The sequence below is a fragment of the Stegostoma tigrinum genome, chromosome 7 (genome assembly GCF_030684315.1).
Source record: "Stegostoma tigrinum isolate sSteTig4 chromosome 7, sSteTig4.hap1, whole genome shotgun sequence".
NCBI lineage: Eukaryota > Metazoa > Chordata > Chondrichthyes > Orectolobiformes > Stegostomatidae > Stegostoma > Stegostoma tigrinum.
The window spans coordinates 48,013,151-48,038,117 of record NC_081360.1 but is presented as its reverse complement, the minus strand read 5'-3'; the positions used below and the strand labels follow the sequence as shown (position 1 = coordinate 48,038,117).

General features: G+C 40.6%; 2 protein-coding genes across 6 annotated transcripts in view; both read right to left on the bottom strand.

Annotated features, from left to right (window-relative positions):
* The window catches only part of LOC125454135 (transcription factor Sp3-like), a 60,668-nt gene extending 53,061 nt beyond the window's left edge, over window positions 1–7,607 (bottom strand). Inside the window, exons 1-3 of one of the 3 annotated variants that reach the window (XM_048534552.2) lie at window positions 7,307–7,607; window positions 7,001–7,095; window positions 6,724–6,828 (exon numbers count right to left, since the gene is read on the bottom strand). In XM_048534552.2, the coding sequence (XP_048390509.1) occupies window positions 6,724–6,828; window positions 7,001–7,095; window positions 7,307–7,313 (207 nt within the window). In that variant the 5' untranslated portion in view covers window positions 7,314–7,607. The remainder of the gene's footprint in view (window positions 1–6,723; window positions 6,829–7,000; window positions 7,096–7,306) is intronic. The other 2 variants (XM_048534553.2, XM_048534554.2) reach the window with 2 other exon arrangements.
* Window positions 7,608–22,200: 14,593 nt separating this feature from the next.
* The window catches only part of ola1 (Obg-like ATPase 1), a 203,930-nt gene continuing 201,163 nt past the window's right edge, over window positions 22,201–24,967 (bottom strand). For all 3 annotated transcript variants that reach the window (XM_048535257.2, XM_048535258.2, XM_059647216.1), the window contains one exon: window positions 22,201–22,893. In XM_048535257.2, coding sequence (XP_048391214.1) covers window positions 22,792–22,893 — 102 coding nt within the window. In that variant the 3' untranslated portion in view covers window positions 22,201–22,791. The remainder of the gene's footprint in view (window positions 22,894–24,967) is intronic.

Here is a 24,967-nt window from a genome sequence, read left to right as displayed (position 1 = left end):
CAGCAACATACTGGTAAATCTCTTCTGAACCCTCTCCTGCTTAATAGTATCCTTCCTACAACTGGACAAGCAGAACTGCCCACAATACTCCAGAAACGGCCTCACCAACATACTGCATACCTCAACATGACGTCCCAATTCCTATACTCAAAAAGGTCTGAACAATGAAGCTAAGCATGCTAAACACCTTAACCAGCCTAACTATAGACGATGCAAACTTCAAAGAATTATATACCTGAACCCCTAGTTGTCTTAGTTTTACAACTGTACCCAAGGCCCTACTTCACCCCATTGACTGAAGTGATCAAGATCTCGCTATCATCTTAGATAACCTTCACTGTCCACTATACATTCAATTTTGACGTCATTCGCAAACTTGCTAACCATACCTTCTATATTCTCATCCAAATCATTTATGTAAATAACAAAAAAAAGACCCCAGCACCGATCCCTGTGGAATAGCACTGGTCACAGGCCTCCAGTCCGAAAAGCAACCTTCTACCATCACATTCTTTCTCCTGCATTAAGCCAATTTTGTATGCAATTGGCATACTTACCTTGAATCCCACGTGACCTAACTTTACTAATTAGTCTACCATGCTGAACGTTCTCAAAGGTTTCAGTGAAGTTCAGTAAACATCTGCCAATCTGCCCTCAATCTTTTTGCTTACTTCCTCAAAAAAAGCGCCAAGTTTGTGAGGCATGATCTTCCTCACATAACTCCATGCTGATTATCCCTAATCATTCCGTAACTCTCCAAAGGCATATAAAACCCTTCGTTCAGAATCAAATCCAACACTTTACTCACCACTGAAATCAAACCTGTGTCTATAGTTCCCAGGCTTCTCCTTAAATCCCTTCTTAAATAAGAGCAAAACATTAAATCACTCTCCAGTCATTCAGCACCTCTTCTGTAGTTATCGATGATACAAATATTTCTGTGAGGGGTACAACAACTCCTCCCCAACTTCCCACAACATCGCGGAATACAATAGATCAAGTCCGAGAGATTTATCCACCGTTATATTTCCTAAGACCTCTAGTACTTGCCTTTCTGTCATGTGTTTTCAAAACATCATTTTTATTTCCTGAGTTCTCTAGTCTCCATTTCTTTATCCAGTAATAACTGATGCAGGATATTCATTTAATAACCGCCCATCTCTTTGAGGTTTAAAGAAGGACAACTTCTTTGATCTTTAAGGCACTTCACACTGTCTAGTTGCTCTCCTACACTTCGTATACTTGCAGAATCTTTAGATTTTCCTTAACCTTACTTTCCAAGCTGTTCAAGAGATTTATTTGAATGCAGTTGTCTGTATCTGATATGATTCCCTTATATTCTTGACTAGAAACTATTCTTATTCAACCACTGTCTCAAATTCTACCATGCTTATCTTCCTTTTTGAGAAAGCATTAAATAAGGAGCAAAACAGCATAGGCGAGGACAGGAGCTTGGAGTGGGATCTTCAAAGGTCACACATCGGTCACCAACTCAAAAAGAAAAGCAAAGAGAAAAGTTAGTAAAAGTTAAGAGAGAAGTGGGGAGGATCACAGGTTAGGAGGGCAAGACCCTAAGAAAACACAAAGAAAATAGCAGGGAGAGCTTTCAGCATGTTAGGGGAAGTAAGCAAAGAGAATTCAGAATCAAAACCAAAGATTTTCCAACGCATCCAACAGACAAGTTCCTTGCAGCTCTCTCTTTACTCACTACAAAAGAATTTTGAGCATGCTACACAGTTTCTCTACCATCAACTTTCATGCTACCACCTCTTCTCCTGTACTCCTTTTTATCCCTCATTTCTCCATTATCCCCAACCAATCCAATACTCTCACTGTTTCAATTAACAAAACTGCATGAGTCTTTCTATGCCACAGAGAAACAGTAAATATGCATCAACAGTCTTGAATTTACATTACATTTTTCCCACCAACAGTCTGTGAACAAGACAAAAAATTCTACTGAAAATAGTTCGTCTGAAACCAATTGTCATAACACTTGCTTGTTCTCCCATCTCTATCTTTCATCCCCACATTACATAGGAGTAATTATACCACACTCCCAAAAAATACTAGGGTAGTCAAGACCAAATAGTAATGCTTTAGAAAATCAACTAGAATGGATGCAACTCAGTAACTGTGCTATTTCAAGTCAAATCACTGACTGCTGCTACACACCATATAATTAGACCTTTTGTTCCAGTACAGCAAATTCCTAATCTTTATCCTCAGACGTGCCCCTATCTGAGCCTGTTGATTTTTCTCCTTTGTATTATAAACTACCATATCCTACTCCAGGTATCAACGCACCCACAGATTTCCACTGTGGGCACAACAGCTTGACTCAGTTACTTATAAAGAAACTAGCAAGATATTTTTCAGATTTGCAGCAAGTGGTTGCTCAGATCAACGATCTCCAATCACTTCCAACAGCAGGCCACGGATCCACTGTGGTAAAGTCGACCACATTTACTCTCCAGGTTTTATATGGCCCAGAGGCTTTCAGAATAGAACTCTAGTGCATTCGGAATTACATGATCATGCATAGCTCAGGTGCAATTCTCCAATTATACAGGTCAATATACAATTATACAGGAGATCAAATTATTAAGACCACGTGCAAATCAATGAACAAATTTAATTTCCATAACAAAAAAGAACAACATGCTGTTTGCAAGGTAAATTTTAAGAAGCTCGTCCTGCTCAGAAATGTTATCGTTTTCTCCATTTAGAATGACTCAACTCAAATCAGCAAACTGCTGTAAAGGCAACTGCAGTCAGTTTCCACCAATTAAAAAAACGCTAAACCAAACGGCAAATGCTCAGTTGCTTCCATTCTAAACAGTGTTGAGAAATAGCCCATTAGCTGTCAATGAAAACACTCATTATTAGCTGCTTTGCGAAAGATTTTTGGTACGCTCAATGAATTTCTTAAACTTTGTTGGTTTTGAACAGTAAATCAAGCTACTCTTACGTGACGTAGTTCATAATGTCTACTGAACCGACATTAGGGAAATCTTCAACTATTTTACATAGTCAAACATCTTATTTATAGTAATAAACTAGCAGCTTAATGTAATTAAGATATCATTTATTTTTGTTACCATCTGCAGCAAGTCCATTTCAACTTCAAAAAATGATCAGGGCAGGCTTACTGAACTTTATCAAACTTGCAGTCTATAAGCATTTCATTTCAAGCTTGGTTTTGTGCAAATACAATTCATGGTTCCCTTTCTTCCACCATTTGCTTTAGGTAACTCATGACATTTTTACTAGTTTTAAGCCTGAATGCTCCTTTGTAGCAAATTATTCAATATTTTGGCTCACTTTTCATACCCTTATACCCCAATTGATACCTGCTTTTAGGAATACATCTTGAGCAACTGATAAAAAGACAAAGACCATGCCTAGATTACACCCTTTAAACTTCTGTTTTCTCCTTTCATGCCTTCGTCAACACTTACCTTGTTGAGGCATTCACTGGCTCCTTTTACGGCTAAATTTCCATGTCTCACCAGCCCCAAGAACTTTATCTATATTATAATACTGAGTAAATAGGAAATTACATGCCCATCTCCTTTCTTAATAAAAATACACTGTTTAGGATTCTATTAGAATAGGTCAAATCTAAAAGTAAGTTCACTTTTGTTAAGTAAGCAATGCCAAATTAACTATCACTGATTTAAAATAAGCTTCTTGTCCTGTTTCAAATGCAAGATGTTACATGTCTCCCACCTATAAGCACAACGGTTAATCTCTGCCCCTCCTCTGACTGTGCCGAGGATTTGCTCATTAAACTGTGAATGAAAACTAGCACCTGAGCCTATCTGGACGTTAGAGAACACAATTTAAGCTCAACAATACTCCTAGCAAAGAACAGAAGCAATTTCAGCATTACAAGTATGAATGTCTCAGACATTAGATAAGTATGTCTTCTCTAACTAACCTAACATACAAAAAACAAGCCTTCACCCAGAACATCAACTAATTAATGTAATTAGTCAATTACAGTCTGTATTTCTCACAATGTTAAATTTTATACGATAATACAGAATTGACACTATTGTTTCTAAACCAAACAGATAAAAATTACAAAAATTAGACATGTCATGACCCCCAATGCTGCACATCTTAGTACTGATAACTTGAAGCTGATGTATGAACAGTTACAATTACCATATAAATTACCAAAAGGTTCATAAGCAGCTAGTTTCTTCACATTTATGGTTCTTTTCCAGTACAAAACTCAAAAAACAAGAGGACAGCAGATAAACATCACACCATACAAGATATCTATTGGCTGGATGAAATAATGCTACTTTTGAATTTATTTCGATAAACACTAAAATATCAAGGTAATCACAAGTATCTATGGTCAGTTCCATACAAGTGGAGATAAACAAGGATAACTAAGTCCAATTTTATTTGGATGATATCAAAAGATACTCTCTCATGTGGTAAGCACAGTAAAGACAAAGTCACCATAGTCATACTGAACAATAAAGGTTGCTCTCTCAGAGACAACTGGAGATGGTTTAACACAAGGGTCACGCCACAGGCAAGGAGAGACATGAGAAGAAAAATCCTTCACTGCAACCTCGGCTGCTGTAGGAACTTAAACAAGCTGATGACATTACTTTTCACAATAAGATTAGCCATCCACCCAACTGAGCTAACCAACTACCCCTTACTGTCAAGGGGAAACAATAGAATCGCAGCAGCAGGTAGATGGAAACTGAAGTACTCTGCCCACTGAAGATTTACATGACCTAGGCTACATATCTTCTCATTATGATACACAAAATACCTTTGAATATTTTATTCTTCTGTCAGACAAACAGCTTCATATGTATTTGTTTGTGTTTATTCCAGGCAAGATCAGAATTTCTGCACTCAAGTTGCAGCAATTATTTTCATCAGCCTCAAGCAATATGAATACTGCTATGAATAAAGGTGTTCACGTCCATGCCTTTTCCATACATGGGACGTGTCTATTATGTTCCCCTCACCAGTCAACAGGCACTGTTCTGGAAATAATGAAAAAATGATAAAGTACTCCATTTTAAATTTTCTGCAGCAGCTTACTTGGTACTCTTGGATTTTTTTTTATTACAACTTTGAAATAAGATCATAATTGTTGGGGAAGCTGAAGAACACTATAATGTTTTAAGTTAAGGTTTTCCTAGGATGGATACATGAAGAATGCAATGGTTATCGCTGCACAGTGCGTTAGTAGCTGATTCACCACTACAAAAATGACATTCAAATTGGTATGATTCAGAATCTGAACTCAAAAGAAAACATGACCCAATTGAGAAAGGTGTCCACACTCCCTAAATTCAAAGTGCAAGAGAAATGGCAATTTCCTAAGGTTAATTTGAGTAAATTTGAAATTACCGATTTCCTTTCTGCTAGGGAAGTGTGAAAGGAACGAAATGAGGGGAAGATCCAGGTAACTATTTAGGGAGGTTAAGCTAAAAGTAAATACTGAATAGCGAGGAATATTAACTAAATATAAAAAGCATTGGCAATTTTACTTTATCCCTCCACCAACCCTGCTGCACAGTTTTTTCATATCACCTTGAGATACTTGTGCATTTGTAAACTAAATGGATGTAAAAGATATTGCAGAGAATGGACAAACTATAATTACGTTCAATTAGCGCAGACTACCACTGCAAAGTTAGTTACTGGTACACTATCAGTTGCTTCAAACAAAAATCACTTTCCTATGCTAGGACACACTGCATTTTTCCTTTAGCAATACAACTGGTTCCTTTTAGAAAATTTAAATGATAATTGCTTTTGAACAAATCTAATCTATCAAGAATGTATCTGGAAGAGAAGACTAAAAACCCACGGTAGCAAGAAAATTGTTCACAGTTTGCACCAAAGCAAATTCTGAGATGTTAAATAGCTTGAAAGGTTTACTGAGATTTTTTGATCCCAGTATTGATTTTCCATTTTTAAAATATGTAATGATAGCTGAAGATATAAAGTGGTTAGAACCTTGTGGAACATATAATACGAAAAACTTAGTTCATTTGTGTGTAGGCTGTGAGTGGCAGCATGCATAGTTTATCCTTTTTAAAGTTGTCTACCCCCAATTGCTCTTGGATTCTAACATTCAGTTACACAACAGGGAAAATCATTACAGGTTTAGAAAAATGAATGACCTACCTTTCAAAAGGTACATAACGAACTCAGCAAAGCAATATTTTCTTGGTATTTAGGAAGCTGCCAGACCATGATTTGAAATATCTACAAAAATATCTATAATTTAACTTCATCCTGGAAACATACACGTGACAGAAATAAAGACGAGAGGTTGTGTGTTTGCAAGTGTTTTTAGAAATTTTGTTGGGCCCTGTTCTTCCTAAGAGCGTTTTAATTCTACAAAGAATAAAGTTGCATGAAAACATGCACAACAGCTTAGTCAGGCGATCACCGCAGGCTGCATTTGCGGTTTCTCTTTTAAAATGGCACTTGGCGCACCTCGGTATGGAGTCCTGGATTTGCAGAACTTCAGCGCACCGAGTAATTTTTTTGTTCGTTTGCGGGGTTGGGGTTGGTGGCTGTGACTTGGAGTGAGTGCAAGGGGGGGGGGGGGGGTGGTGGTGCGAGTTTCATTTTGCGGTAACTTGCCTTTTGTCTTTCCTCTTCCTCTTTTTTTCCTTTTTTTTGGAAAAAAAAAATGCCTGTTCACAGACTGTCTGATTGACTCACCAGCCCGGTCCCAACTGCTGTGGTAGCTCCAACGGTCTCCGATGGCGGCGACCCGATCTTGCTGCACGTAGCTGCCAGCAATGCAAGCGGTGACGGCTGAATGTTCTACCCACAGGGGGCGGGTTTAGGAGGAAAGTGGGTGTGAATTAGTCCGGGGCTTACACAGGAAGTAACCGTACACATCAAAATTTAAACATGTGAACACACACATTTACAGATTCTGTTTATTAGCAAACTGCAAGACAAAAGAAAGCGCGCCAGCTGGGTCCGGCCTTACCTGCGCGCCGGTGGCGTTTCGGTGCTGCAGATACTCGCTCTGCTTGTCCACGTCCAGCGCAGCCATTTCCTCTTGCTTCACTGGCTTTTCTGGAGCTGCGAGGAAGGAAGGAAGGAAGGAAAGGTGGGGGGGGAAGAGAGAGAGAGAGAGAAAGAAAAATATAAAAGAAACGATCATGAGGGTGAAGACCCGTAACCGTGGGCGTTCAGGAGACGGCAATCGGACCGAACGCGGCCTCGAGCTCGGGCCTGATCCGGGTCCCGGTCCCCGGGCCTGGCCGCCGCACCGGCCTTTCTGCAAACCTACCAGTCATCGCGGCTCCCACCTCGGGCGGCACGGCACAGCTCAGCTCGGTTTATACGGTTAACATTGTGTCTCTCAGACGCTGACGCCGGGCGAGCGTCGCTAGTGTTTTTTTTGTTGCTTTGATTGACGGTGCAGGAAGCGGAGGGAGGGGGGACGGAGGAGGAGGAGGAGAGGTAGAGGTGGGACGGAGGGTGGGGGGTGATCGAAGGGTGGGGCTTCGAGCCGGGACTGTCCGGGGGTCGGCAGAAAAACCACGACGTTCCTGGGCCTGCAACCGAACACCATAGCGGACGTCCCCGCCCTCCCCACCTTGCTCCTCATTGGTCCACTGCCGCCGCGCCGGGATCATCTCTGCTCTGACTGGTCCAATGCGACGTCAATCACGCCACTTCCGCCCACCAAGTTTGTGCGATCCGATTTTCCCCCTACCCCGACCCGCGCCGTCCTCCCTTCAGGGCGGGGGAGGGGAGGCGCAGAATGGATTAGAGCGGGTAGGTTAGCTAGATGGGGTTGTGTGGAAGCACTGAAACTCTTCCCGCGGTAAAAGGTGAAGAGGAAATTAGCCTCGACTTTTTTTATAAAGCATTAAAGCCGATACGATCATGGCTGATCTTGTGTTTTTTTTTTAAAATAAAAAACCTACACGCAAACTCATGGTGGTTACAGCAGCCATCAAATATCCCATTTTCCACCACTAGGCCTTATACTGCCACGCTGTTTCAAGGGCTCATCTAAACCACCTCTCAGGCAGTGAATTCCAGATATCCACAACCATGGGGGGGGGGGAATTAAAAAAAACTTTTCTCAAACTTCCGGCTCCTTACTTTAAAATTGTTGGCCCCTGGTTTCTCCCCATTTACCCTTTTTTAAAATGCGGTTCATAGTTTTGCTAATTGTGACCAAGTACCCCTCCGGTTGTGAGAGACATACCCAACTTCACTGAGATAACAAGGTGTGGAGCTGGATGAACACAGCAGGAAAGCTGTGATGAACGCTCTGATGAAGGGTCTAGGCCCGAAACGTCAGCTTTTGTGCTCCTGAGATGCTGCTGGGCCTGCTGTGTTCATCAAGCCTCACATTTCATTGTCTTGGATTCTCCAGCATCTGCAGTTCCCATTATCGCTCACACAGCAGGAAAGCTGATGGTTCGGGCCTTGACCCTTTTGAAGCATTCTCCAGTAGCTGCAGTTCCGACTACCTCCAACTTCTCCAGTCTCTCTTTATGGGTTCCACCAACATCATGGTGAATCTTCTCTGGGGCTTTGAAAGCACAATCTCACGCTTCCTGTAGAATGGCAACCAGAACTGCATGCAGTACTCAAACTATGGCCTAATATACAGCTCCATCATAACCTTGCTCTTACATTCACGGCCTTGCTAAGTGAGGATAAGTACTCTGCATACCTTATTCACCCCTTCGTGCTGCCTTCAACTATCTATAGCCATGCACACCGAGCTCCATGGGGTGTGCACTTACTTGCTTTGTTAGTTTTCTGAAAATGTATCACCTTTCCATTTTCAGAATTAAAATCCATTTGCTACTCTTCAGCCCATCTGATATGCCAGTCATTATCCTACTGTAGTTTAAGGATTTCCTACTCACTATTTACATTGAGTTTCATGTCATCTGCTAACTTACTAATCAGAAGTGCTATATCAGTAGTCAAAATATTAATGTTACAACAAACATTGGATGCAGCACTGAACCCTTGAGTACACCACCATGCGCATGCTTCCAATTACAAAATCACTGCTCGTCACATTCTACTTTCTGACACTAAACCAATTTTGGATCCAATCTATCAAACTGCCCTGGATTTCATGAGCTCTTAGCCTTTTGCACAGTTTGCCATGAAAACCTTATCATATTGCTGATTGAAGCTCATGGAGACTATATTAACTACAGTAACCTCATGTAGACACCTAGCCACAGTGAAAAACTCATAATTGTCAGACATGATCTCCTTCATACAAAGCCATGCTGACTACCTATCATTAATTCTTGCCCCTCTAAGCAGAGATTAATTCTTTCCCTTAGAATTATTTTTCAACAGTTTCCTTAGCACGAAGGTAGATTCACTGGCCTATAGTTTCCAGGTTTATTCCTAACACCTTTCTTGAATAATGGAGTCACATTACCTGTCTTCCAGGCTACCGTGGATTTCAAAATTAACCTGCAATGTCTTCCCTTGGCTCCCACAGCATCCTAAGGTGCCTCTCATCTGGGCTTGCTAGAAGTGCCAATACCTCCTCTCTCATGATGCTAATTCATTCATGCATATCACAAACCCTTTGCCTATTTTCAATACCATTAAGAATTTTGAATTTATGGCCTGACAAATTCATTTCATTACGAGACCATAAGACATAGGAACAGGAATAGGGCCATTCAGACCCTCAAAGCTGTTCCACCATTCAACAGGTTCATGGCTGATCTGATATTCCTCACAAGTTTAAGAGTCGTGAGATCTTGTTGCAGCTCTATAGGGCTTTGGTTAGACCGCACTTAGAGTGCTGCATCCAGTTCTGGTCGCCGTATTATAGGAAAGATGTGGATGCTTTGGAGAGGGTTCAGAGGAGGTTTATCAGGATGCTGCCTGGACTGGAGGGCTTATCTTATGAAGGGAGGTTGACTGAGCTCGGTCTCTTTTCATTGGAGAAAAGGAGGAGGAGAGGGGACCTAACTGAGGTATACAAGATAATGAGAGGCATAGATAGAGTTGATAGCCAGAGACTATTTCCCAGGGCAGAAATGGCTAGCACGAGGGGTCATAGTTTTAAGCTGATTGGAGGAAAGTATAGAGGGGATGTCAGAGGCGGGTTCTTTACACAGAGAGTTGAGAGAGCATGGAATGCGTTGCCAGCAGCAGTTGTGGAAGCAAGGTCATTGGGGACATTTAAGAGACTGCTGGACATGCATATGGTCACAGAAATTTGAGGGTGCATGCATGAGGATCAATGGTCGGCACAACATTGTGGGCTGAAGGGCCTGTTCTGTGCTGTACTGTTCTATGTTCTAACCACTTTTCTGCCCTTTCCCCATAATCCTGGATTCCCCTACTGATCAAGAATCTGCGTATCATAGCCCTAAATATATACAAGGACTGTTCCTAAAGCTCTCTGTGGCAAGGCTTATCAGAAGCTCTCAACACTTAGAGAAGTTCCTTCTCAGTCTTAAATTGGTACCCCTTATTTCTGACACAATGCCTTCTGGTCCTAGACCATGAGGGGAACATCCTCTTAGCATTTACCCTGTCAAATCCTACACATCATCTTTTTCTGTACCAAATTCAGGTTCAAAGTACTTATTTAAAATGTCAGCTGTCTTCTGGCTCCAATCACAAATTACAACTCTGGTCGTTAATGGGCTCTACTCTCTTCCTTATTATTCTCTTGTCCCTAATGTACTTAGAAACTGCCTGATTGTGGCTTTACCTCGACTATTCCCTCCACCAGAACCTGAACTCCCTTGTAAAATCAAAAAACAATGTCCAACTTGGACTTGATTATGTTTAATGTTCAAGTGTCCAATGCTGCATGTTTGGAACTCTGTACAGCCAGAGTTTTGCTGCACAGAAAGAGGTCTTTGGCTCACTGTGCCCACACTAGTCATCAGGTATCCATTTTGTATCGCCCATTTTTCCAGCATTACCATGCTATGGTGCTTGGGCGATCCTCCAAATACTTAAATATTGTGACAGTTGTACAATCCTTTCAGTACCCACTAGCCTGTTCTTAAATTAATCCCATCTGTCTGTGCAGGGCCCATACCCTCTATTCTCTGCCTGTTCATGTGTTTGTCTAAGTGCCTCTTAAACTTTGTTATCATATCTGCTTCTACCATGTCCCTCCACATTGCATTCCAGACACTTTCCATCCTCTGTATGAAAAAGGCTTTTCACACATCTCCTTTAAACATTCTCCCCGCCCCATCTTAAACCTATAATCAATGTGAACCGAACCCGATATACAAACCACTGAAAAACAGAACCGGAAGTGATGCCAACCACCCCAGCAAACCAAGGCATATAAATAACAAGCAGGACACAACACCAATGCTTCATCAGAGGTGCACTGACGACATTACCCAGGAGGGTGACCAAAATTCTGCAATCAAACACACCAGCTCAGTGAGCAAACCTACCACCGCGTCCATCACCCAAGCTACAAATCTTCGCAGAGTTAGTAGCAGCTGCAGATGCTGGAGAATCTGAGAAAGCAAGGCGTAGAGCTGGATGAACACCGCAGGCCAAGCAGCATCAGAGGAGCAGCAAGGCTGACGTTTCGGGCCGAGACCCTTCTTCAGAAATAGGGGAGGGGAAGGGGATTCTGAAATAAATGGGGAGGGGGGGAGGCGGATAGAAGATGGATAAAGGAGAAGATAGGTGGAGAGGAGACAGACAGGTTAAATAGGCAGGGATGGAGCCAGTAAAGGTGAGTGTAGGTGGGGAGGTAGGGAGGGGATAGGTCAGTCCAGGGAGGATGGACAGGTCAAGCGGTGGGATGAGGTTAATAGGTAGGAGATGGGGGTGGGGCTTGAGATAGGAGGAGGGGATAGGTGGGAGGAAGGACAGGTTAGGGAGGCAGGGACGAGCTGGTCTGGCTTTGGCTTGCAGTAGGGGGGAGGGGAGATTTTGAAGCTTGTGAAGGCCACATTGATACCATTGGGCTGCAGGGTTCGCAAGCAGAATATAAGTTGCTGTTCCTGCAACCTTCAGGTAGCATCACTGTGGCACTGCAGGCGGCCTAGTCTAGACATGTTGTCTGAGGAATGGGAGGGGGAGTTGAAATGGTTTGCAACTGGGAGGTGCAGTTGTTTAGTGCGAACCGAGCGTAGGTGTTCTGCAAAGCGGTCCCCAAGCCTCCGCTTGGTTTCCCCGATGTACAGGAGGCTACAATGGAAAAGCAGGCACAGTATATCACACATTAGCAGATGTGCAGGTGAACATCTGCTTGATGTGGAAGGTCATCTTGGGTCCTGGTGAGGGGGGAGGTGTAGGGGCAGGTGTAGCACTTCCTGCAGTTGCAGGGAAAAGAGCTGGGTGTGGTGGGGATGGAGGGGAGTGTGGACCATGACAAGGGAGTCGCGGAGAGAGTGGTCCCTCCAGAAGGCAGATAAGAGTGGGGACGGAACAATGTCTTTGGTGGTGGGGTCAGAAATCTTCTACAAACCTTCTCAAAACCTTTTTTACAGTACGGTGCCTGCTAGTGGGAAAATAGACCAGTGTCCCAATTGTGAATTCTTTCCTATGATCTTTTTTTAAAATCTCCACCCAACTCGTTTTACAGCTTGATCTTCCAAGCCAAGATCATTTCTTGCTAATATACTGACCTCATCCTTTATTCATGGAACTTCTTTTCCTTTCTGTCTATTATTCAAAAATGTCAAATACGCCTGAATACTTGGTTTTATCTATGATCAGAGAAAAGGCCTTTAGTTTTGTATTTTTTTACTACTTTTTCCAACTCTCATATTTTTACATTTTTCATTGTCTCTCTGGTTGTCTCAGCCATAATTGTCATTCTGCACAAATCTCTTTGTCCTTTTCTTTTTAGCTTTCTAAATTTCCCTCACTGAACATTCTCCATCCCCAGATAGAGGCACAAACAAGCACACACACACACACACGCACACACAGACACAGTTTAAAGGCCTCTCTCAAGTCATGGTTACTAAATGTACTGAGTAACAATGCCCTGCTCAAAAGCAACATTTCTGAAAAATCTTTTCTCACACACTGATGTGCTACTTAGTCCATGTAGTCATTTTCATAAAATTAGCTGAAGTTTCATTTCGTAAATGTTGCATTATGTTGCTCAAAATCATAATTGTCCCTAAGTAAAATTAACTTCGTATGTGTGGAATAAGAACAGTAAATGCTGAAAGTACTCAATAGCTTTGATATCATCAATAGAGAGAAAAATTAGGAGTGAATCTTCAGATTTGTATCATTATCAAGCTGGACTTGAAACGGAAACTGTGTGTTTCCCTTGGTTAAATTTGGTGCTTCAATTTCCAGATTGGAGAGAAAAAGACACATTAATTAACACTCAGCCATTTTATATCTTAAACTTTAGTGTTTTGTCAGTTTTGTTCCACAATTGTAAAATAAAATCCTCAACAGAAAATGAACAAAGCCATTTAGTCCATGAACTCGTCAAGTTAACTGTGGCTTCTGGATGTGAGATTGCTCGCTGAGATGGAAGGTTAGTTTTCAGGCGTTTCATCACCATTCTAGGTAACATCATCAGTGAGCCTCCGACAAAGCGCTGGTGTTATGTCCTGCTTTCTATTTATCTGGTTAGGTTTCGTTGGGTTGGTGATGTCATTTCCTGCATTGGTGATGTCATTTCCTGTTCTTTTTCTCAGGGGATGGTAGATTGGCTCCAAATCAATGTGTTTGTTGATGGAGTTCCGGTTGGAATGCCATGCTTCTAGGAATTCTCGTGCGTGTCTCTGTTTGGCTTGTCGTAGGATGGATGTGTTGTCCCAATCAAAGTGGTGTCCTTCCTCATCTGTATGTAAGGATACGAGTGATAGTGGGTCATGTCATTTTGTGGCTAGTTGATGTTCGACATGACCCACTATCACTCGTATCCTTACATACAGATGAGGAAGGACACCACTTTGATTGGGACAACACATCCATCCTACGACAAGCCAAACAGAAACACGCACGAGAATTCCTAGAAGCATGGCATTCCAACCGGAACTCCATCAACAAACACATTGGCTCCAAATCAATCTACCATCCCCTGAGAAAAAGAACAGGAAATGACATCACCAACCCAAGGAAACCTAACCAGATAAATAGAAAGCAGGACATAACACCAGCGCTTTGTCGGAGGCTCACTGATGATGTTACCTAGAATGGTGACGAAACGTCTGAAAACTAACCTTCCAGCTCAGCGAGCAATCTCACATCCAGAACCTCAGCCTGAACTACAAATCTTCTCAAAACTCGCTAACTGTGGCTTATTTGGTAGCAGCATTAGAAACTGAATGTTTTGGATACAAACCCTGCACAAAGAAATATAAGTGCAAAATCTAGGCTGACATTCCAGTAAAATACTGCAAGAGTGCTGCTTTGTTGGACGTACAGTCTCAGATGAGACATTAAATTGGGTGAATCTAAAAGATCCCATTGCAATATCCAAAGAGCTGGCAAGTGACAAATGGTATTCGACTGAAATACTGACTCTTCTATTCTTCACAGGTGCTGCCAGACCTACTGAAGCTTTCAACTTCTTCTGGTTTTAAGAGCAAGGGAGTCTTGGTCAATTATATATTACTCAAAAACATGTTAAGAATTTAGAATTACAGTGCCCTCTGAGGGATATTGCTACATGGTAACTGACCTGATCTTCTGAATGACAACAACTACATTTCAAAATTAACACATTGGCTGTACAGTGCTTTGAGTTATCGTGAGGCATAGAAAGGCAGGATAAAAATGTCCCCATTCCACTACAAATATACGTATTTATCCTGTAAACTAGCTATCTTCAACACAATCCGTTGGACCTCAGCAAAATGTTAACATATTACACCACCATATAAACGGAGGAAAACAGTGTAATTGTACATCCTTGTATCCCACAATTGGTGTATACTGGATGTAGTATTTAATATATCCATATTCTACAAATAATTACATTGTTTAAGCTGCCTTTTTTGCTTTCTCTGACCACCTTTCCTTTTTGCATTGCAATGTTCTTTCAGTTTCCCAATTTCTTCCCCATTTTCTTATTTTTCTGCTTTTAGATGTCTTCCATTTGCCTCTACAGCTGTCAGGCAGATAAGAGATAAGAGAGACATATGGGAGGCAACCACATTGGTGATAACTGGTCTAGCGGTAAGAGACCAGGGATTATGTGCAGGAGGTGGGGGTTGTGTGTCTTAGAATCGACTCATTAGTGACATTTCAGCAGTGAATCAGGGCACTAAAGGGGCATATTTAAACTCTGCAGCTTTTTGAAAAGCTGTTTGGGCTCAATGAGTCACAGAGTTATACAGCACGGAAACAGATGCTTCGGTCCAACCCATCCACCCCGACCAGATAATTGATAGGAAAAAGGACTGTTCCAAGTGCTGATATAACGCTCCCTGTCGCAGTCAGTACATTGCTATAGAAAAGCAAGCATTAGTGAAAACATTTCTCCATAAGAAAGACTAATACTTGTGAATACTGCTTATCTGCCTGCCGGTTAAAAGAATAAAAATACAGGGTCATACCATTGATATATTAGTATAAAGGTCATTGTTAAATGCTCCCTGTAGCATTACAGAAATGCCTCATAACTCTACACTTCTGCAGAACTTCAATTGAGAGATTTTTTAAAAAATCACCGATGGAAACATTTTAAGTCGGTGTAGTCCAAACTGTAAAGAGAGATAACAAGGTGTGGAGCTGGATGAACATAGCAGGCCAAGCAGCATCAGAGGAGCAGGAAGGCTGATGTTTCAGGCCTAGACCCTTCTTCCTGTTTCTCCAGCATCTGCAGATCCCAGTCCCAACTGTACTTTGGTTGTGTTATTCCCTCAGCCCTCCTGTTTGAATTGTTACTTTATTGACCAACCTTCCCTTTGTCATAGAGTCAGAAGTGGGAACGATGATTGCACAATGTTCAGCACGACTTCAGACTTCTCAGATACTAGGGCAGCCAATGTCCATTTGCAACAAGACCTGGATAGCTTGCAGTCTTGAGTAATAAGTGGTAATAGCATTGATGGAGGTGGCAGTCTGATCCATCCCTAAAATCCCAAATCACTTTGCAAAATCCTCTCATGAGAGCAACCAGAGAGAAGCTGCCTTCAGAAGCAGTTGGTGAAAGAAACTGGTGGGGAGTAAGGTGAGTGAAGCAATGCTAGAGTAAGTGGTGATAAAGATAACAGGAAACAAAGTGGGTCAAGACTGGGAAATAAGGCCAAGTGCCTGATGGTGGGTAGGTGAGGTTCTAATCTGAGGCAAAAAGGCTTCTGGGAGGGAGTTACAGCTGGTGATGATGGGGGAGGAAAAAAAAAAGAGAAGCTGTGGGGAAGAATGGGAAAAGAGGAGATAGAAAGGGGAAATGAGGGTCTGCAGAAGTGTGGAAAGGGTGTGAAAGCAAGGGCATAAACAGTTTTAACCTTTTAAACAAGGGTAATACCTAACTGAGAACAAGAAAGTTGAATTAATAATTTGCAAAGAATTCAATGTAGAATCTCTAGATTAAAGCTGAAAGACTTCAGGTGCTACAAAAAGGAAGAAATTTAATGAATGTGATCGCAATAAATGTCAGTTATGTGCTTTTGTGCAGTGTCTGTGTTAGAGACAAACATACAACAATTTAGTTGTGACCTAACAAGCCACCAGAAAGCATATGTTTACAGTGATGGCTTTTTGTATAGAGAAGTGTGTCAGTTCTTTTCCAAAAGCAATATTTGTTATTAGGTTATGACTATAGTTTTGTGCTGATTTAAATACTGTGACGAGGAAATTAGGTTCCCTATGTGTTGAAGTGTTGAGCGGTGATGATTAATGAGGATATGCATTAATTCTTCTCGTTCTATCCTATTGCTAAGGGGCAGTGAAGGCCCAGTGGTAGCCCAAATGGTATATAGCTAGGCTATTAATCCAGAGACCCAAGTAAAATTCTGGGAAAACCGGAAGAACTGCGGATGCTGTAGATCAGGAACAAAAAGAAGTTGCTGGAAGGGCTCAGCAGGTTCTGAGGAAGTGTCAACGGTCCTGAAAAGTTAACTTTGATTTTTCTTCCTCGGTGCTGCCAGGCCTGCTGAGTTTTTCCAGCAACTTCTGTTTTTGTTCGTAAAATTCTGGGATGCCAGATTCCAATCTTTTACGGAATTTTTTAAAATAGAATTCCTACAGTGTGGAAATCTTGCCATGGCAGATGGTAGAACATCCATTCAATTAAAATAAAATCTGGAATTAAAAGGCTAACAATGACCCATCGGGGTTCACTAATGTCATTTAGGGAAGGAATCTACCAGCCTTACTTTAGTTCAGCCTAAATGGGACTCCAGACTCATAGCAATGTGGCTGTCTCTTCATTGTGTCTGGCCAATCTGGAAATTCTCGCCTAGATCCTATGCAGAACAAAAAGGAGTGATCGCATCATCAAACGAAGGAATTAAAGGGACTGCGAAAGGAGCCAAAGAGTAGTCCTTGGAGGAGAAAATAATTATTTTATGTCCCTAAGTGGCATGTAACATTACTGTCACACAAGGACCATCTCCAACAAGAGAGAATCTAACCATCGCCTCTTGACATTCAGTGGCATTACCATTGTTAAACACGTCACTATCAACATCCTGGGTTATCATTCACCACAAAAATGAAGTGGACAACCCAAATAAATACTGTGGCTACAAGTATATGTAGAAATTGTGCAACTAAGTTACATCCAAGCTCTTCAAAAACCCTTTTACCATCTTCAAGGTATAAATTAAGAATGTAACAATACTCTTCACTTGTCTGGGTGAGCTACCAAGGTCGAAAACATGTCTTTGATTGTTCCAGGTACAGTACAAACAATATCCAACAGCAAGAACTATTCTGCCATCTGTATCAGATACACACTTCAACTTACAATAATGACAATAGGCAGAATATTCCCTGCTCTTGCTTGATGTGAATAATGGGAAAATATCAATTGGAAAAATATGGCAATATTGGAAAAAAAAATTCTTGAGTCAAAATGTCCATTTCCATCAAAGGTTTTTAACAGAACAGACTCTATGACAAAGGGAAGGTTGGTCAATAAAGTAACAACTCAAACAGGAGGGTTGAGGGAATAACACACCAGTGTGCAATGAGGGACCTATTTGCATGCATTAACACCTCATTACTACCTATTCTCACCTCATTTACATGCAGATTGCTAATTTGATGGGGAGAAGCTGGATGGCAACAATTCTCAACATGAAACTCTGAACAGATTCCCAGAGCTCCCCACATCCTCTATTGGGCCTCCAGTCCTCAACACTTACATTTGATGTTCAGTGATCGCCTGCATCCTTCATCCACAAAGGTTAGCACAATACATGCACCAGCCTCACTACATCCTCATGGCATATCTCAGATTCACCATAAAGCAATTTAGCACTTTGGAGAGCACAACATCCTTCATTGCAATTCTGCTGTCAGGCCACTTGCACACAACTAGGTACCCATCTCAGAGCTGGCAGTCTGTTTTCTCAGCACTTAGTAGGATGCTCATTGCATCTCTGCTTTACCTTGTCTTTTGCACATTGTCATGTCATTCACAATTTATAGCCCCACAGTGCTTCTGTCTTGCGTTGCTCTTAGTACAGGCACAAAGCCAAATTGTTTGTCATGTTTGCCAATAATGATCAGTCAAGGATGGACATATTGCTGTACAGCACTTTACTACATTGTCTCAACTACAGCATGTGTCAGGAATTTATGTGGTAAATATATTAAGTGGGCTTCAACCAAGTGACTATGGCACAGTTTAAGACAACCAGTCCTCAATTAAGGGTAGTGATCGCAGTCAGGGCCTCCCACCACACTCAGCCAAGGGCAGTGTTTGATCTCAGTTCAGGAGCTTCAAGTGATTAGGATCATGAGTTCCATCTCACTGCAGACTGGGCACTGGGTCACAGTCAGTCTTGTAGATGCAGAGCAATTAGTTCAGGGAGTAGTAGTAACAAGTCAGTCAAGGAAAAGTTCGATCTAAGTCAGTCAAGGAGAAGTTCAATCAGTGATAATGGGAACTGCAGATGCTGGAGAATCCAAGATAATAAAATGTGAGGCTGGATGAACACAGCAGGCCCAGCATCATCTCAGGAGCACAAAAGCTGACGTTTCGGGCCTAGACCCTTCATCAGAGAAGTTCAATCAGTTGGGAACGCTGTTCCAAGTCAGTCATGGGGCTGGATAACAATCATCCCTCTCTATTCACTGAAAGTCAAAGGTGTTTGTTAAGGGTGACTGCTATGGTGGGCAAATTGGGAAGCCAATTGTGGGGCGGTATGCTGGGACACAGGAGGCAATAACTGTGACAAGGGCAACTAAACAGAAGGGTGGGAGATGCTAATTATTAGAGGGTATACATTACTGCAGAAGTGGGGTGGGGGTGTTGGTGCAGTGTTTCATAATGGGGCTTGGCATAACTAACTCAATGCCCAGGGTTCAGGGGTAAAGTGGGAAGACGAAGACTTAAATTAATACTTGAGTGGGAACATTGCTAAACTCTGAACTGATGGGGTTGACAGGGAGTGCAAGGAAGATTTGGAGTCTCACCTAGATTTACAGGCTGAGCCTATGGTTCATTCTGCAAAACATGTTCTGTATTGAATTCCATTCTCATTCAAATTGCAAATATGCAAAGGAAGTGAAAAACAGCTGCCACTGCACCAGCAGTCGGTGGAGTGAGGTCTTTTTCTGCCTGAGGATGCAAACTTTACATGTAAGTTATGTGAGGCACTTCAAATGACAAATGCATTAATCAGGCAATTTCACAGTACAGTTTTAAGTCACTTGTAACATAGCATATGCTGCATTCACTGGATTAAGGTCCACTGGAATAGGCATTCCATGGCCTTTCTTGTCAGAGTCTTCAATATTTCAATGTATCAAGGACTACACTAAAGTGTAATCTGTGAGAGATTTAACTACTGCATGTTCACATTACAAATGACTTATTCTATTTTTGATATTCCCCACACAGGTTCATTGCAACAGTGACAGATGGATTCAGATACAGCAGGATTATTTGTCACAGTAGTGGTGGCGCAAAGGCAAGATAAATTGAGATACAAATGTGCAAGCAAGTCTAGGGCCATTAGCAATCTCCAGTGTCTATCAAACAGCCTCTACAGGAAGAAGTCACAGCTGCAAGTTGCCTCAGGAAATGGAGGAAGCCCAGAGTCTATAGTCTTGGATGTCATTTCTTACAGATCAGTAAAATATTGACAACCCAGAGTGAGTTGTCCTGAAACATCCTCACTGAGCTGCTTGCAGTATGCATCAGTGTGTCACTTAATTCTTAGGTGCTCTGCTGGCAGCAGTCTTCAAAGGAGGAAGATGGGATCATATAGCTGGAGAACATCACCTTCACTATGACTGAAATGCCACCCAATTCCAAAAAATGCAAGGTGGGTGAGATAATCATTTGTGACCATAAATTTGTTTTTGATCAAAAGTCAAGTAGTGCCAGATTACCACCAAAAGCAAATGCAGCTCTTCTGTTTCTTTGTCATCACTCTTCTTGTTTCTGAATAAAAAAGTAACATTATCAACTGCTTGAAGGCCTTCCAACCTGCGATTTTTCTCACATTGAACAGTGAGATGTTATGGGCATTCAGATGGGCCTCTTGCATGATATGTCATAACACTTGCAGTTGCAATTACTATAACAGATCAGACAGGTGATAATGTAAAATGGCATTAAATTTACTGGATGTGAGATTCTATTTGCTTGCAGAAGCTTTTCTTATTCAGTTCCCTTCAAATACTCGTACCGTGAAGATCTACTATGGTTGACAGCATGTAAACTGGATAAAAACCAAAAGAACTGCAGAGGCTGTAAATCAGGAACAAAAACAAAGTTGCTGGAAAAGCTCAGCAGGTCTGGCAGCAACTGTGAAAGAGAAAACAGCCTTCACGTTTCAGGTCGGGTGACCCTTCCTCAGAAACGGACATAAAAAGTAAACTCTGTTTTCTTGTTCACAGATGCTGCCAGGCCTGCTGAGTTTTTCCAGATAATTTGTTTTTGTTTAGCATTAAACTGGTGTACTTCTGACCTATAAATATTGGGGAAGCACAAATCATGGATGGTCCCTACAGCAGTAAATGCTTCCACCACTAACAAGTCCAAAATAGTGAGACAGTAGTTTGGTCTATATATGTAAGGCTATAGAAGAAGCTTCTCCTGTTAATAGAGTAAGAGGTAAGTTTCATTTCAGTTACACATACGTCATTTCCACCAGCAGTCACAGGAATAAAATTGTTCCCATTACTGTTCCCTTGCAAATTTCAACAGAAGTTTTATGGTGGATGAAGAGCAGGCTGGATTTCTCAATGTCATTACACAGGTCTGGAGCAAAGAGATTTTGACTTAATCATAGTTTATCCATTTACAGAGTTAAAAACAGACCATTAATGTCCACTAGCAGCATACCTAAAGTGCAAATGGCAGGAATATATTGATCAATTAGCATGTTAAAGAGAAAAGCACATGATAATGTTTCAATATGAACCTTCAGTGATTTCTTTCTCTTTCAGATGCTGACTAGCCTGAATTCTGAGCTTTAGTTTTTGACTGACTTCACACAAAAAACTTAAACAGCAAATTCATTCTAAGTGAGTGAATTTAATGAAGGGTATATGATAAATATTTGCAAAAGTTAGAAGCCAGCATTTCAAACTAACTTAGGAATTAAGCAAAGGCAATACATAAAGTATATCCAGTGACAAATGTATTATTGTAGTAGAAAGGAGCTTTAATCACTAACACTGCAAAATGCATTTATAAATATCTAAAGAGGTCAACTGTAAAGGAATAAAAGCAAACCACTGAGGTGGATCTCCTAGTTGTATACAGAAATCAAAATTCTGCCAAAAAGCATAAATTTGTGCTTCTGCATCACACGCATCCAGATCATGAACTCTCATAATACAGACATGAAACTACTTATTCTCACAACAAATGTCCACCTATTCATGCTTTCAATAAATCACAGTACCCTAATCTTTATCTTTTAATGAAAAGAACCACTTCTGAATTATAATAAAAGCTGCCCACAGTGACAGTTACTGTATCATACACACGTCTTTAAATTCTGTAATCAGCAACCACCAGGTGCCATATCACATTCAACACACCACAGTCAGTCAATACAGACATCCCCAAACACACCAAGACTGTTTTTGTCAAATGTTTTATTGACTGTAAACATCTGGAGTACTGTAAAACATGCATTATCTGTAGATTCAGAATGGAGCAAGTGGTATTGTCTTTTCTGTCAAATATGTCAGATTTGGCATCTCATGATGGAGATTAATGAAGTATCATGAGAGTAATATGGTTCTTGAAATGTTCCAATTTAGAGTAGAGCTCTAATCTTAAATTAAAGCTGTCGACATTTAGTGAACCTACATTTTCATTGGAATAACATTATCTCAAACCAGAACAAACATGAGGGGTATAATTAAAGGAAGGACAGGCTGTCCCTAGACAGGTCTGAATCATGATTTACAGCCAAATATATCCAAAAGAAATTAACAGAAAATTCAATAATAGTTCAGTTGCTTGAGAACATAGTTAAATCCACAAATATAATATTAATAAGCAGAATCCTGTCAAAGTTCCAATTTATGCAAATTGTTGCCAGTTAACAAACTGTCCTTATATAGTCCCTGATACAGTTAAGTCCTTTTATTTGCATGTTTGAATGTCTACAACTTCATGGCCATTATGTTCTATTGTTTATGACAGGAGTCAGCTGTACGCTAAATTCACTTCTTTTTTGCTTGCTGGGGAGTATTGAATTTGAAAAAGATAATGTCTCCATCTTCAACAACGTAATTTCTGCCTTGTTGTCTGTATTTTCCAGCACTCTGAAAACAATTACAAAATGGATATAGTTAAAACAATCACAACATAAATTATGTACAAATATACATTGCTTTCATAAACAATTCAGTTTCAGCTTATCTCCCAACCCAAACAAATCTAGCAGCAATTTTATTCATTCTGCAATTAGTTTCCAAGATCTGAAATGAACAAACAGGAAGCATAAGAGATTTTACAAAAGGCATATAATTTGAGAATATTTCTTCCGTTTTTAAAAAAAAATTGAAATTTTCAGTTTTACAATCAAATAAGCAACTCAAAAAATGCAGCAAATGTATAAGTGAGATACCAGAACAAAATCAAAACTCATAATTAAAGACACTTCTGAAATAAAGGAAAAAGATTTGCATTTTGTAGCATTTTTCACACCACCAGATATCTCAAAGTGTTTTACAATCAGGCAAGCAATTCTGAACTGTAGCTATTGTAATGTAGGAAATGTAGGCCACTGCCATTTTGTGCACAGTCATCAACAGCATGATGACAAGTTTATCTGTTTCTGTGATGATAACTGAAGTATAAATAATTAACCAAGACACCAGGAGGAAGACCCCTGCTCTTCTACCTAGTGACATAGTCCTTTTCATCCACCTGAGCTGGCAGACAGGGCCACAGTTTACTGACTCAACAGAAAGATAACATCTCCAACAGTGCAGCACTCTTTCAGCGCTGCATGGGTCTGTCATGCTTTACTTTGTGCTCAAACTGTGGAGAAGAATGGGACTCAGGCAAGAATACAAATGAATTATGGCTTACACTGAATTATCTTAATAAAGATTTAATAATACATATTCTTCCCCAAAGTTAAATTACAATACAAGAAAACTATAAAATTAATTAATCAGCTAGGATCTGAGTGGTACTTTTGGACTGTTTAGACTGTTAATCTAGAAACCCAGGTAATGTCCAGGGTCCCCGGTTCAAATCCCACACGGCAGATGACAGAATTTGAACTCAGTAAAAAAATCTGGAAGATTTAATGATGATCATGAAAACATTGTCAATTGTTGGGGGAAAATGAAACATCTGGTTCACTAATGCCCTTCATGGAAAGAAACTGCCATCCTTACCTGGTCTGGCCTACATGTGACTCCAGGCCCACAGCAATGTGGTAGACTCTTAAATGTCCAATGGGCAAATAGGGTCAGGCAGTGAGACCCTCAACTCGCGAGCAAATATTCTCTGTAGGAGGGCTATTGTATTACTAAAGTAAACCTTAGCTGGGTTGCAGACATCAGAGATCTACAAATTCTGCTACAGGCAATCTTGAATCTTTAGTCTAAAATGGGATTTAAGTTAACTCTTCCAAAATTTTCCACCTATCTTCCTCAAAACATGCCTGGTAACAACACAAATGGCAAAACAAAGACTGGAAAATCACTGCTTAGAATCAGAGATGCCAATTTGAGGTTGTCCACTCCAAAGTATGTTTATGGTGCTCATCTTACCCATTCCTTTTTGGAAAGTTTAGTCCAATAATGTTTAATATTGAAAAGAAAAACAGCAATTTTATTTCCTCATTTACCAGCTGAAAATAAGTCATCTGCACAAACTGTAAGATATACGCGAGTTTCAAGTTGCTTTTATGACAAAATTGTTTGCGCATTCGTGATTATGATAAGCAGAACTCTTATCAATTTGACACTTAAATTACAGATATAGAAATAACAAAACATGTGTATAACAGACAAATATAGTTCAAAGAAAATTCAAGTGAAAATCTGCAAAAACATGATATATAAATAAATATGGCGTTCAAATAGCAATAAATACATTAAAGAAAAATATATTTTAATAGAATATCAATATACATTTAAAATGTTCTGCAAAGTGCAACAGCATTACTTAGATACTATTTCTTAATTTGTAGACTCCGGTTTTTTGTCTGTACTAATCAAAAGACCAACTGTCCTAATATTCAAGAAACGACTTAGTCTAAGCTTTTTACATTGCAGAAAAATATTTTAAAAAATTAATGACGATTTGTGAATCCTAAATATGTATTAAGCTAGATAGTGTGCAATCAGTTCATTTGCACTTGAAAGCAGCCATCTGGAA